This window comes from Convolutriloba macropyga, chromosome 8, assembly GCF_964194025.1.
Source record: "Convolutriloba macropyga chromosome 8, txConMacr16.3, whole genome shotgun sequence".
Classification (NCBI taxonomy): domain Eukaryota; kingdom Metazoa; phylum Xenacoelomorpha; order Acoela; family Convolutidae; genus Convolutriloba; species Convolutriloba macropyga.
In genome coordinates, this window is record NC_134475.1 from 27,802,074 (window position 1) to 27,817,056 (window position 14,983).

Sequence of the window (14,983 nt, forward strand, 5' to 3'; positions counted from 1 at the left end):
TACACTTTGGAATTTCTGGTCTTCAATTTTAAGAATTCTTCGTACTATGATTCCAAATTTGACATAATAACTTTTTTTAATGAGCACATTTTTGACTGTAGTCCGTCGTCTAGTAACATAAAAGATTTCATTAATCGTTCGCTCTTTAGAGGAGTTTGTCAATGATATCCTGACGAAAAAATAATAAAACACAACAGAGTAGCGTTTGATTTTTTCATTCTTAAGCAACGGTCGAGTGTGTTAGGGTAGATGGAAATAACGTCAACATAGATGGAAGATCGTCAAGAAAATAGCTGTGATAGCTTCAAAGACCTGTAGTCTCAAAATGCAAATGAAAACAATGAGGCCTAAAAACTTTGAGAACGAAATGTTTATGTCGATAGTTGTAATGTCTGTAATTGGTGTAGATTTACATACTGCAAAAACGCCCTCAAACAATCTTCAATTATATAAAGATATCCTCACTTGCCCTCAACTCCTCCCCAATTAAAGTGAGAAAATCTATCTCAGATGGAGAAAATCATGTTGAGAGTGAGTTAAGTCACATGCTACCAAAAAACTTCCTTCAAATAGACAAAATTAGGCAAATACACTAACTCCGTTATTACTAACATTGAGAGACAGTGGAAAAAATGGAGCAATTAACTATTTAAAAAAATTCTGCATGTGTTCCGAAACAAATGGTGTAACTGTCAAATGCAAATACAAATTGATCCATTTCTGTTACAGGATAAGGAAGATGTAATCCTTTATCACAGATCAAGTCAAAAAAAGGGCAAAATTTTAAAAAATCAGTGTCCGTGAAAAACGATTTAACTATCAACTAAATTTTAAAAGGTTCACTTTTGCTTTAACTCAATGCAATCTACAATTGATGATATTATAGGCGGAGAGAACAACATAGACGGCAGAGTGCCGGAACAGTTGCGAAATTGACTGCGGTGCCTAATAATACAGATATAAACATACCCGGCAGATTGCCGGAAAATAGCCGCCGTTGATTCCAATAAGCATGATTGGGATTGAACGAATAGAATATATTGAAAAAAAAAGATTTTTGTACAAAAATATTTTTTAAGTCCGATTTATTTTGATGGCATTTCGTAGTTGAACATACTTCTGTTTCTTAGAGAGAGGCTACAGGGGCTGCCATCAACACCAATAAGCATTAGAGGTGGTAACTAAGACTTATAGGAACGACGTTCAAATAGCGGGCATCTAAAATTGGGCTTTATGGGTTTATCCCGTTTCTACTTCTGACTTCAATTTTTTATACCGACTCTGTTCATTTTGAATTGCTTTGCTTAGCAACTGATGTTCAAATTCACTTTTAGCAAAATGAGAGAAGAGAGAAACTAGCCTAGAGAAGTCAAAAAGATTTCACGCAAAATGTCGAAAAAGCGGCAAAATGGTAAAGCGAAAAAAAGTTTGACGAAGTAAAAAAAAAATACGAGCGCAATAATAGCCGGCCGAGAAGATGAGGGCGGCTATTAATAATATAGGTAAAAAAGTAATCGATTCCGCTCATAAAACACAATCTAAAAAACAATCAGCCAAAAATTAATAAGGCTTGTTTAAATTCACTCCGCATAAACTTTTAATTAGACTTAAATTACAAATTTGAGCTCCTTTGACATTTTACTAATTTAGATTAAAATTACGTTTTAAAGTGGAAAAGTCGTATTATTGAGTGAAGTCACGTATGATCCAAAAGTAGTCACGCAAATGACCCAGAGAGATTGAGCAAAACTTTCACTAGAGAGAATGAGAACTGACGTCGATCGCGCAACTCCTGTCAATAAGAGGAAGTCATCGGAAAAACTGAATTTTTCAGCTTTGCTGTGTGAGCGAAGAAAGACCGTCACACAAAACAAAAAACAAGGAACACAACAATATAGCTATGCTCAGCTTAGAAGCGCTTCCCAGCTATTGAAATCCCTTGGATTGTACAATGAGAATGTGAATAGCTCCGCTCAGCTATCGCTATCCAAGATACTAAAACCCAACTTTTACGGACTTCTCATGTGACTTTCAATTAAACTGCCGCCAGTTCTACTGCTAAAATTGCGATAGAGTCCAAATTTAATCACGCAAAACTTAAACATAGCCAGTAGATTGGCGGAAAATAGCCGCCGTCGACACGCTTGATGCACATCGAGATTGAAAAAGAAAAAAAGAAGAGAAAATCTGTTCTATTTTTTTCAGTGTCAAAAAGTGTTCTAATTCGGCGTGCAGTTGCGGTTGGATTCTAAAACTATACTTAATTCAGCTTCTAAACAAGCTAATAATAACCAATGTCAGCTAGCGAACACTAATGAATTTTGACAACGTAATGCTCAAAGACTTTATGACCAGGCCTTTTCGGTCTCTCCCGTCTCTCTTGATGAGGGAGGTCAGAGGTCAAAAGAAGTCCTGCCTTATGTAAAACGAAAAACGTGATCAAAAGGTAAAACGAATAAAAAAAACAAAGCAGGACAAAACAAAGCAGGACAATGTCCTGACGTACGATTCGAATAACTTCCTTTGACTAAACAAAAAACTAGACCTAGAACGGACTATGAGTGAATTGCGATAACCATTTTAAGAAAAAAATCAGACAAAATAAAAAAACAGTAATTCGAAGTAAAAATGCCGCATGTGAACAAAAACATTAGCTAGAAATGAAAATTTGGTTAAAACTATGTCTAGAATGAACTATGAATGGGTTGGGAAAACCAATTAGAAAAAAAAATCCGATCCAAAAAATCGAAAAACTAAACATAACAGTGAAATTGCGGCATGTGAACAAAAAACCAATACCAAGAAAGCGATTCATTGTCCAGACACCGTTTTCTCACTCTACCTCAATATTAGAGCAAAAAAATCACGCCGCAAAAGCACTCAATTTTTCGCTTCAGTTCCTGTTGCAGCGTGACCAAAAACACTACTCCAATTTGACTTCAGAATTCTTGAAAATGTGTGAACAGATCTTTAAAAAAAACAGCGCCCACATACAATTCAAAGTCTTTGAGTTGTAAAAAGGAGCGCCTAAATAATAGCCGTTGAGAAGTTGACGGCGGCTATTAAAAACGATGAGCAAATTGACCTATTATTTTTTCTGTTTTTAATTAGATTTTTATGCAAAGTGTTCTAATTTGGCTTGCAGTTTCAGTTAGATTCTAAATCAATTAGATTCTATACTTAATTCAGGCTTCTACACTGAAAGCTAATAAGCCTAATACCAATGTCAGCTAGCCAACCCTCTAATGAACTTTGATAACCTAATGCACTATGACTGATTGACCGGGCTTCATTGACCGGGTTTATCCCGTCTCTTTTGATTTTGCTCTTTTGACCGTATTCGCCACATTGAGTAATTGAATGCGTAAAAGAATTTAAAAACCATTCAATTGAAACCGTGAGTGAAGTAAGTCAGAGGTCAAACGTGAAAATCCTGGCTTATGTAAAACGAAACATACCCGGCATATTGCCGGAAAATAGCCGCCGTTGATTCCAATAAGCATGATTGGGATTGAAAGAATAGAAGATATTGAAAAAAAAAGATTTTTGTACAAAACATTTTTTAAGTCCGATTTATTTTGATGGAATTTTGTAGTTGAACATACATCTGTCTTTTAGAGAGAGGCTACAGGGGCTACTATCAATACCAATAAGCATTAGAGATGGTAACTAAGACTTATAGGAGCGACGTTCAAATAGCGGGCATCTAAAATTGGGCTTTATGGGTTTATCCCGTTTCTTTTCTGACTTCAATTTTTTCTACTGACTCTGTTCATTTTGAATTGCTTTGATGAGCAACTGATGTTCAAAATCACTTTTAGCAGAATGAGAGAAGAGAGAAATTAGCCAAGAGAAGTCAAAAAGATTTCACGCAAAATGTTGAAAAGGCGGCAAAATGAGGTAAAGCGAAACATTTTTTTATTCGACGAAGTAAAAAACATAGCAGGACAAGTCCTGACGTACAATTCAAAGAATTTTCATTGACTAAACAGAACAACTAGACCTAGAGTGGACTATGAGTGAATTGAGAAAACCATTTTTAAAAAAATCAGATCAAAAATAAGAAAAAAGAAACAAAAAATCAATGTCAAAATGCCGCATGTGAACAAAAAAACCATTAGCGAGAAATCAAAAATTTAATTCAAACAAAAAACTAGGCCTAGAATGAGCTGTGAATGGATTGGGAAAACCATTTAGAAAAAAATCCGATCCAAAAAATCGAAAAAACAGTAAAAATCAGAGTGAAATTGCCGCATGTGAACAAAAAACCACTACCGAGAAACCGAATTTTTGTTCAAACACCATTTTTGCACTCTACTTTAAAATTAGAGCGAAAAAATTCACGCCGCAAAACCACTCGCTTTTTCGCTCCATTTCCTGTTTCGGCGTGACCAAAATCACTACTCCAATTTGACTTCAAAAATCATGAAACTGTGTGAACAGATCTTAAAAAAAAAGACAGCGCCCCAATACAATTCAAATTCTTTGAATTGTAAAAAATAGGAGCGCTATAATAGCCGGCTGAGAAGATGAGGGCGGCTATTAAAAACGTGATCAAAAGGTAAAGCGAATTAAAAACCAAAAAGGAGAGCGCCTAAATAATAGCCGTTGAGAGGCTGACGGCGGCTATTAAAAACAAACAAGGAAAAAATCAATTAAGAATTCAAAGTGCTCAAGAAAAAATTTTGGCGCAAAGAAAAGACGCGACTGCAACAATGAAGTTAAATTTTCTTTGAGAGCAATTTAAAACGAAACGGCTCAGAAATAAAAACAGTACAATATGACCCAAACTTTCATGTGAAATCATGCATTTACGTTTTCCCAGCAGATTCGGTACACCGTGAAATACTGAAACTAGTAAAGCTCTAATATAACTGCAGCGCAAACTATTCCAATGAAACATTTACTATTTCAACATCTAACTGAACACTCAAGTCCTGCTGTATAAGGTACATATAACGTGAACACTGGCCACTCTCGTGCATACCCAGCCCACCCAACACCTGCCACGTAACAACCCGCAACCTTTAGAGAGGAAAAAGAAGTGTTCAAACGTGGTTTATTTAACAAAAAATATCAAGCATGAGAATTAATTCATCAAAATGTTATCAAAAGAGGAAATCATCTAATTATATTAAGCTTGAGGTTAACACCGTTCTTAGTATAAGTAACAGAATGCCGTGTGAGGAGGGTGCTCTAAAATGAGAATAATCAACAAAATGCACCCCTCGGAAAAATTGATCACAACAAACAGCATCAATAAAGTAAACAACAAACATCAAATTAAAAAATAAATACCAATTGAAGTTCTGGTTTATAATACCCTAAATAGTATCATAAATATCCATTCTCGGATGTAGTATAATCAGTCTTTGCGATTTGAAACGTTTTTGATCCATTCAAGTTATTGCACAAATAAATATACACACATAAAACGAAACGACGTACATACATACAATCGCTATCACATCAAATTCAGAATCAGTTAAAATCGAGCAGGACGCCTGGAAATCTCAAAGAAAATACACAGATTTCACCACCTCTTTACTTCAAACAGCACCGTCTAAAAATGAAGCCGAAATCTTACCCCATGCAATCATTGCCAAACAGCATAAACGGCTTTGACTCAATAGCTGCTCACGAAAATAAAAACCGAAGTTTTTCACGCCAAGCAGATACACTAGGTTGCAAATTTTAAAAAATCCCTGATTTGTTCTCCAACAAAAACTGGATTGCTGGCACCTTAAAAATCATACTAATTAAAACCACGAATATTCGTGCAAACTGGCTAACTTTGACAGTTTTGAACGCTAACTGATGTGAGATTACATATTTGAATATACCTCTTGGATATCATCATCTTCGTCTATGCCTTTTTCTTCGCCATCATTTTCCTCTTTTTCTTCCCCATTCTCCTCCGCTTCTTTCTCATCATCATCATCATTTTCCTGATCATCGGCATTTTCCTTCTTCAGTTGTTCTTCGCGCTCCTTTTCCTCCACTTCGATTTTGGACTCGGGCACTCCCTCTCTGATCTTGGAGTACCTGTTGAGCATGATTGGCAAGTTCACTAACAGGTTGCGCATTCGCTCGTCCATTTTTAACGCTGCTCTGTGCACTTTGTGACTCTCCTGGAAAGGCACTTGATTAACACTTGGGAATAACACAAAACATAACAAATTCGTCACAACATTCAGATTATACTCAAAATTCACCTTGTCTAACATTTTAAGAGTTAAGTACGGAAAATGCAATCCATTTCCACTTAAATTTTAACACAATCACATAATAGCAGGTATAGAGAGGACCAAACGAACAGGAATTACACAGCTTTATTATAAAGAAATAACTCTTTGATGAACGGGTCTAACTGCGTAAAAGTTTAAAGAAGTTGCATTTCAACTGTCAAGCCAGCCATTGTTCAATATCTATAAGACCATAATGAGTAATCAATCTTTTAATCAATATCCATAAGACTCAAACTAACCTCGAATGCTTGGAGCGCGTTGTTTACGATGAAAGCAAGATCACGAATGAAACCTTTCCAAATATACCCTTTCTCGTCCATCGTTGTCTTAATAGTCGAGAAATCCACACGATTTTCTACTCCAGAGTAAGCGTCTACCTAAACATTCAATTAAAATTGTACAAGGCAATGGAACTAACGTCGGATGATTTGCACTCGAATGACAGGCGGGGGTAATTTAATTTAGGGGCACTGCTTAGAAATTTTTATGGGTGCAAAAACTCGGGACCTCGTAGGGGTTCTAGCCCGCGATCTCCAAGATAGCAGTCCGACATCTTAACCACTAAGCTACAACTGCTTTGATCCTCAATTGCTTTGATCCTCAACCGCTCACAATCGATTTAACATTAGCAAAAAAAAACAGTGAGAGCAATTGAGATCACTGTGCAACAACACACGTTTTTTTGCCAACTCAGGCTAACGAAAGCAAATTTATGTTCACGGAGGAAAATAGATCCAGAGAAGACAATCTGACAACTTTACCTCAGCGATGTTCTCGAAGAACATAAATTGCGTTCTGGACTTGATATCCAAGAAAATTTTCTCACAGATGTCCACTTCCTCTGCTACTTCTTCAACTTCATAATTCTCTTTAGCCTGATTGGCGTTCACTTCCTGAGACCTTTTCTGTTTCTTTGATGCCGCTTCCTTATCACTGTCCGAATCTTCATCACGTTTTCGCTTGGAACTTCGAGACCGTTTTGCATCTACCGAATCGCGTTCAGGCGATGCCTCGTTTGAAGTGCTCCCAAGCCGACGACGAGTCTTGGTTTCACCACTTCGTCTAGTTCGTCTGACATCAGATTCATTTTCAGAGCTTTCTGCGCTCTCGTTGCCACCGCTTCTACCATTTCGACTAGACTGACGACTGCTTTCCTCTTCAGTTTCACTACCATCGCTTTCGGCATACTTTCCCTTCGTGCCTCTGACTAAGGTAGCCTTGTACAGATTAGCTTTATTGCTTCTTGAAGACCTCCTCAAACTCTGCTCCTCCTCCTCCTCAGTATCCGAATCTTCCATTTTGGCCCGTTTCTTAACCCTTGAATAGTTTGATCTTGACGATTCTGAGCTCTCGTCAGAGTTGTAGCTCTTTTCATCATCCTTCGCTTGTGTTTGAAGGAATCCTCTCTTCTTCTTCAGCTTAGGGTTCTGACAAACCATGCAGCTCCAGGTACCTCTCGGGACTCTTCGCATAGGGGGTTGATGACAATTAAGGTGAAAAACCCTTGGGCATGTACTGCACATAACTAATTCATCGCCTCCATCTGAACAGCAGAAGCACCACTCCTCGGATTCTGACGACTCCTCTTTTTTCTTCTTTTCGTCGTCGCTCATTTCGCTGTACTTGGGTGCTGGTTTTTCCGAATTACGTCGTTCTTTTGGACGACAGCCTGGACATAGCCAGTCGCCCTGTGGAACCTCCTTCAGGACTGGTCGTAGACAATACATGTGGTAGGCGCGGTTGCACTCATCACACAGTAATGTTTGGTCTTCGTTGGTCTTTTTACGGCAAACAGTGCAACCCTGAAAGTAAATTTGTTCAAAAGTCCAGAATCTTGAAAATCTTGGTTAATTAAATTAAGCAAAAAATCAATTGGGGAGAAAAGTCATTTTAAGATTGAGGTCACATGTCATCAAAAACTAACGTCGGGCGAATTGCTCTCAAACGACCAGCTGGCTTCATCAGAAGCCAGCCACGGTTTAGTGAGGCTAGCTTTAGATCAATTGAAGGGGCGTAAGGTGAGCGCAGAGGGTGTGCACCGCAGCGGGGGCGCAAAAGTGGATTGGGGGGACTGATGTGGGGGCGGTGGGTGGGTGGGGGTATGGGATCAATTTCTAAAAACCGCCATTCACACCATAAATATAAGTCTTCAAAACAGTTTCTGTTAATCGCATACTTGGAGACTAGTGGGCTGAACGGCGCTAAGAGAACTTTATGCAAACTGGGAGGTATGTCTTTATCCTGCTTCTGAAGACGAAAGTCAAATGGGTCAGACGAAAAATCGGCCAAGCGAACAATTGCATAAAAGAGACAAACAGGACTAAATTATTTGCTACTAAATTCTTTTGAGAGCAATTAACAATGATTTCCTAAAAAATGCCGTTAATTCATTAATGATAAAAAACATTTCTACTATAACTCATTGTTAATGAAGATCAGAGATGATGAAATTACGCCACAACAGCAGCTGAAGTGCGGCATCAATAAAACGAGAGAGATAGAGAGAGAGAGAGAGATAAACGTGAACGAGAAAGAGAAGGAAAGAAGCCCTAACCGACAGAGAGAAAGAGATATGACAATTTTCCATGATGGTAGTTAACAATTAGTTTTCCATGATTCTAGTTAACAATTAAAAACAGAAGTTTTCAAATTCGCAGTGAAAAAGTTCAAAACCTTTTTCGTCTCAAAAGTTCTGTCAATTAACCCATCTCCAAGATTTAAAAAGTTTCGTCTGCCAGTCCGGAAAAGGACAAAAAAAACCTGAAAAGGACAGAAAATATTGAAGCGTTTTGAAAACAATTGCAAATTTTAACAAAATCTTGCTAGAATTTAGGATATTAATATCTTTAGAAGAATTTCATTATCTCAAGAGACTATCCCGTATCCCTGTTTCGAGACTGAAATAGTTTCACTAGCTCAAAGATCCATACACAAGGAACATGATGAAAATTTTCAATTTTATCAAAAAATTGCAAAAACTGGAGTCATAAAAGATATTGGTCACCATTTTATTAACTCTAGAAACTATGCAGCAGCTTATTATCAAACCTTAAAGGAGGTCGCAGCGCCTCTGCTGCCCCAAAAAATCAAAAAAAATTGCACAAATATTTTAGAAAATTGCTTAAATTCGTGATATTAAAATATTGGAAAACATTCCATTACATCTATAATCTATGCAGTAACATATTACCAAACCGTAGAGGAAGTTCCTTGGCTCTTGAGGCTAGAGAAACCTAAAAAATGACAAAAATGCAAGTTTTATTTAAAAAATGCTAAAACTTGTGATCTTAAAAAGTTGAAAATTAATCCATGAATAAAATAATTTCCTGTCATTTTTTATCAAACCCTAACGGAGGTTTTCTGACCCTTGAGGATCTTACATCTAGAAATTATACAGTAACCTATTTTTAAACCTCAGAGGAGGTTTTCCTTGGCTCTTGAGGCTGAAAACACTAAAGAAACGACAAAAACTTTTAAAACTTGAAAAGAGCAAGTTTTATATATAAAAAAATGCTAAAACTTGAGATATTAAAAAGTTAAAAATTAATCCATGACCAACAAAAACTATCCAGTAACCTATAATCAAACCCTAACGAAAGTCTTCTCACCTTTGAGGCTCAAAAAACTTGAATAATGACAATAGATGTCAAAAAAAAGAAAAAAATGGCAAAAATTGTCAAATTTGTTGAAATTCGTAATGTTAAAATCTTGCAAGACATTCCATTACATGTAGCAATTATGCAGTAACCTATTTTTAAAACCTAGAGGAGGTTCCTTGGCTCTTGAGGCTGAAAAAACCTACAATAACGGCAAAAAATATTCAAAAAATTGTGACATTAAAAAACTGAAAAACCATTCCATGGCCAAGAAAAATTTGTCAGTAGATTATTATCAAACCAGGATCTGGAAAGAAATGAATATGGAAAAACAAATGTCAAAAATTGCACGTTTTGTCACAAAAATCTAAAATTCTTGATGTCAAAATGTTGAAACCATTCCATTACCACTAGAAACTATGCAGTAACCTAGTATTAAAACAGAGGATTTTCACATTTTTGACATTTTTTGATTTTTATTTGCCCTAGGTCTCAAGGAAAATCCTCGAGACCTAGGGCTAATAAAAATCAAAAAATGTCAAAATTATTCAAAAAGCTTGAAAATTGTGCAAAATAGTATAAATTTGCGCGTTTTTAGCGAGCGGTTGTTCCTCAGTAGCTAGAAACTGAGGGGGGGGGGGGGGGGGGTGCACCAAGGGCTGATGGGGGAAACAGTGGGGTGGGGGGACAGCGCGGGCGGCAATAGTAGTGGTCAACATTGAACATTGGGAGGGGTCTTCAACCTCTAAGAACCTCCCTTCAGCCATAAGTATAAGTCTGCGAAACAGTTTGAGCTGCAATACTCTAAGAGCACTTAATTCCCGCTGGGCGCTACCAGTTTATCCCGTTATTGAGGACAAAAAGTCAGAAACTTAAGACGAAAAATCGCATAAAAAAAGACCGACAAGACTAATATAATTGCTACAAACTTCGTTTGAGAGCAATTAATCACGCAAATGATTGAAAAACTCGCTCTAATAAGCATGCAACATTACATCAAGCAGGCATTTCAGTCGCATTGCATGAACGAATGAACAACAGGCAGAATTAAAGTGAGTGTGACTTCATATGTTCAAAAAATCTTATGGATTACAAAACGAAAAACACAGCCTTCCGGAAACGACTCGGAGCGTCACACATCCCTTAAAAACGGAACAATTATTCGTTGTCATGAACGCTTTGTTTGACCATCAATAAAAATTGATTGAAATAACGAGAAAAATTTCAACAGACATCTCTGGAGCCAATAAAAATAAAAACAATTACATCATTCAGACTCCACTAAAAAACAGAGAAAAAATTTTCAAGAGAAACAGAGAAACATTCAACATTACTTCCATGAAATCTTGAAACCGCAAAACACTTGTCTCTGGTGACGGTAAAAAACCAAAAATTTGAAGAGACAAAAATTGATAAACTCAAAAAACTAATCCCGTTAATAATTGTCACAAACAAATTCAAAAAATTTAACAGTTCTTTCTTTTGTTGAATGCATCATTGACAAAATCTTTTTCAAATTTAATATTAAAATTTATCAGAAAAAGAAAGCAAACATTAGAGCTAAAAGGCATCAAATGATCCATTGCCAAAACCAACCGAGCACTAAAAAAACTATCAGTACGTTTAGTCGCAAAGATTGATCAAATTTTAGTAAATCCAACAGAACCTCCAAACGCTTTATAAGAACCGAAATCAACAGCAAACACAATGGAAAGTGTAGAAAAAAGGCTAAAAATTTTAAGATCTGAAGAAATTTGGAACGAACAAAGAAACGGAGCAAGTAAAACGAAAGAATGTGGCAGCAATTCATTGTAGAAATTTGCCAAACAGGAGTCAAAAAGTAGAATATTATGAACACTCAAAAGAAATATGAAGACATCTTCCTAATTTCGAAACACGAAAACCAAACAAAAAATAAAGTAGAAGTACAAGGATAATAAAAAAAATTGAAGCTCAAATTTTCGGCAATTTTACTAAATCTTCTTCTTGTAAAAAAAAAATTCAAAGACTCAAAATATTTTGCAAAAATTTTATCGCTAAAATTGTCGTTGAAACATTTAACACCGAACACTTAACACTGCAAATAGTTTTTAAAAAATCAACCCAAAAACACGAACATAAAATCCCTTGCACATAAATGCTCATTCCAATGAAAATCACAGTGGGGGTGGGGGCAACGGTGGATTTTTGGCTGCACGGGGCCCTTACGCGGAAGGCAGTGAAGTGAGAGAGGGGCTGATGTGTGTGTTGGGGGGGAGGAAGTTGTTGTGGTGTGTGTGTGTGTGTGTGTGTGGGGGGGGGGGGTGGAGTGTGGGGGGTCAACCTTTAAGAACCGCCCTTCACGCCATAATTATAAGTCTCCAAAACAGTTTCTGTGAATCGCATACTTGGAGACTAGTTAGAGGCTAGCTTGGAGACTAGCCCTAAGAGAACTTAATGACCGCTGGGCGCTACCTGTTGATCCCATTTTTGAGGACGAAAAGTCAAATGGAACAGACGAACAATCGGTCAAGCGAAATATTAGACCGACAGGACTAATATAATTGCTGCAAACTCCATTTGACAGCAATTAAAAAAAAACCAAGAGAAGGCCAATAATAGCACCGATCAGCTATCGTCATCGGAACTGTTGGACAATAACGAAGCAAGAAAGTCAACTGAAAGTCAACTGAAAGTTAGAAGTCAACTGTATGGATAAACCATTTTTTGTCGTTTTATTCGCTTCTTTTTGAATTCGAATACTGAGCTTTTTTTTGACCTTTTTTTTCTCTGTAGCATTACATTACTGGATATTCTTTCAAATCTCACAGTTACTGGGTATCTTATCAAACGACGATCAAAAAATCTTTTGTTTTTTGAATTCATCTCGAACATCTTTCGTTTTTTAAAGGCATCAAAAGAAGATATAAAATTCTTATTGGGTATTCTGCCTGCTTCATCACCGGTGAGACCACTCCAATCTTATCTACTCACTTTATTCAAATTTCATTTTCAGGTCGAACGAAAAATAATGCTTTAAGATTTTTTTTAAACTCTCAATTAGAGCAAATACGCGTTATCATGTTTTCTAAAAAAGTTCTCGAGAAATGCAACAAAGAGGAACTAATTGAAAAGATTTTGGAGACCTATGAAAAATACAAGAAAAAGACAATATCATAACAAAACTTGAAAAAGATCTTATTAACTATGATTTTTTTTTTTTGATTTTTATTTGCCCTAGGTCTCAAGGAAAATCCTCGAGACCTAGGGCTAATAAAAATCAAAAAATGTCAAAATTATTCAAAAAGCTTGAAAATTGTGCAAAATAGTATAAATTTGCGCGTTTTTAGCGAGCGGTTGTTCCTCAGTAGCTAGAAACTGAGGGGGGGGTGCACCAAGGGCTGATGGGGGAAACAGTGGGGTGGGGGGACAGCGCGGGCGGCAATAGTAGTGGTCAACATTGAACATTGGGAGGGGTCTTCAACCTCTAAGAACCTCCCTTCAGCCATAAGTATAAGTCTGCGAAACAGTTTGAGCTGCAATACTCTAAGAGCACTTAATTCCCGCTGGGCGCTACCAGTTTATCCCGTTATTGAGGACAAAAAGTCAGAAACTTAAGACGAAAAATCGCATAAAAAAAGACCGACAAGACTAATATAATTGCTACAAACTTCGTTTGAGAGCAATTAATCACGCAAATGATTGAAAAACTCGCTCTAATAAGCATGCAACATTACATCAAGCAGGCATTTCAGTCGCATTGCATGAACGAATGAACAACAGGCAGAATTAAAGTGAGTGTGACTTCATATGTTCAAAAAATCTTATGGATTACAAAACGAAAAACACAGCCTTCCGGAAACGACTCGGAGCGTCACACATCCCTTAAAAACGGAACAATTATTCGTTGTCATGAACGCTTTGTTTGACCATCAATAAAAATTGATTGAAATAACGAGAAAAATTTCAACAGACATCTCTGGAGCCAATAAAAATAAAAACAATTACATCATTCAGACTCCACTAAAAAACAGAGAAAAAATTTTCAAGAGAAACAGAGAAACATTCAACATTACTTCCATGAAATCTTGAAACCGCAAAACACTTGTCTCTGGTGACGGTAAAAAACCAAAAATTTGAAGAGACAAAAATTGATAAACTCAAAAAACTAATCCCGTTAATAATTGTCACAAACAAATTCAAAAAATTTAACAGTTCTTTCTTTTGTTGAATGCATCATTGACAAAATATTTTTCAAATTTAATATTAAAATTTATCAGAAAAAGAAAGCAAACATTAGAGCTAAAAGGCATCAAATGATCCATTGCCAAAACCAACCGAGCACTAAAAAAACTATCAGTACGTTTAGTCGCAAAGATTGATCAAATTTTAGTAAATCCAACAGAACCTCCAAACGCTTTATAAGAACCGAAATCAACAGCAAACACAATGGAAAGTGTAGAAAAAAGGCTAAAAATTTTAAGATCTGAAGAAATTTGGAACGAACAAAGAAACGGAGCAAGTAAAACGAAAGAATGTGGCAGCAATTCATTGTAGAAATTTGCCAAACAGGAGTCAAAAAGTAGAATATTATGAACACTCAAAAGAAATATGAAGACATCTTCCTAATTTCGAAACACGAAAACCAAACAAAAAATAAAGTAGAAGTACAAGGATAATAAAAAAAATTGAAGCTCAAATTTTCGGCAATTTTACTAAATCTTCTTCTTGTAAAAAAAAATTCAAAGACTCAAAATATTTTGCAAAAATTTTATCGCTAAAATTGTCGTTGAAACATTTAACACCGAACACTTAACACTGCAAATAGTTTTTAAAAAATCAACCCAAAAACACGAACATAAAATCCCTTGCACATAAATGCTCATTCCAATGAAAATCACAGTGGGGGTGGGGGCAACGGTGGATTTTTGGCTGCACGGGGCCCTTACGCGGAAGGCAGTGAAGTGAGAGAGGGGCTGATGTGTGTGTTGGGGGGGAGGAAGTTGTTGTGGTGTGTGTGTGTGTGTGTGGGGGGGGGGGGGGGTGGAGTGTGGGGGGTCAACCTTTAAGAACCGCCCTTCACGCCATAATTATAAGTCTCCAAAACAGTTTCTGTGAATCGCATACTTGGAGACTAGTTAGAGGCTAGCTTGGAGACTA

General features: G+C 36.7%; 2 protein-coding genes across 2 annotated transcripts in view; one reads left to right on the plus strand and one right to left on the minus strand.

Annotated features, from left to right (window-relative positions):
* The window catches only part of LOC142344652 (spliceosome-associated protein CWC27 homolog), a 242,091-nt gene that overhangs the window by 118,442 nt on the left and 108,666 nt on the right, over positions 1–14,983 (plus strand). The window lies entirely within an intron of this gene.
* The window catches only part of LOC142344650 (uncharacterized), a 116,550-nt gene that overhangs the window by 78,901 nt on the left and 22,666 nt on the right, over positions 1–14,983 (minus strand). The window contains exons 5-7 of the mRNA XM_075396467.1: positions 7,010–8,050; positions 6,488–6,625; positions 5,844–6,131 (exon numbers count right to left, since the gene is read on the minus strand). Of these exons, the coding sequence (XP_075252582.1) occupies positions 5,844–6,131; positions 6,488–6,625; positions 7,010–8,050 (1,467 nt within the window). The remainder of the gene's footprint in view (positions 1–5,843; positions 6,132–6,487; positions 6,626–7,009; positions 8,051–14,983) is intronic.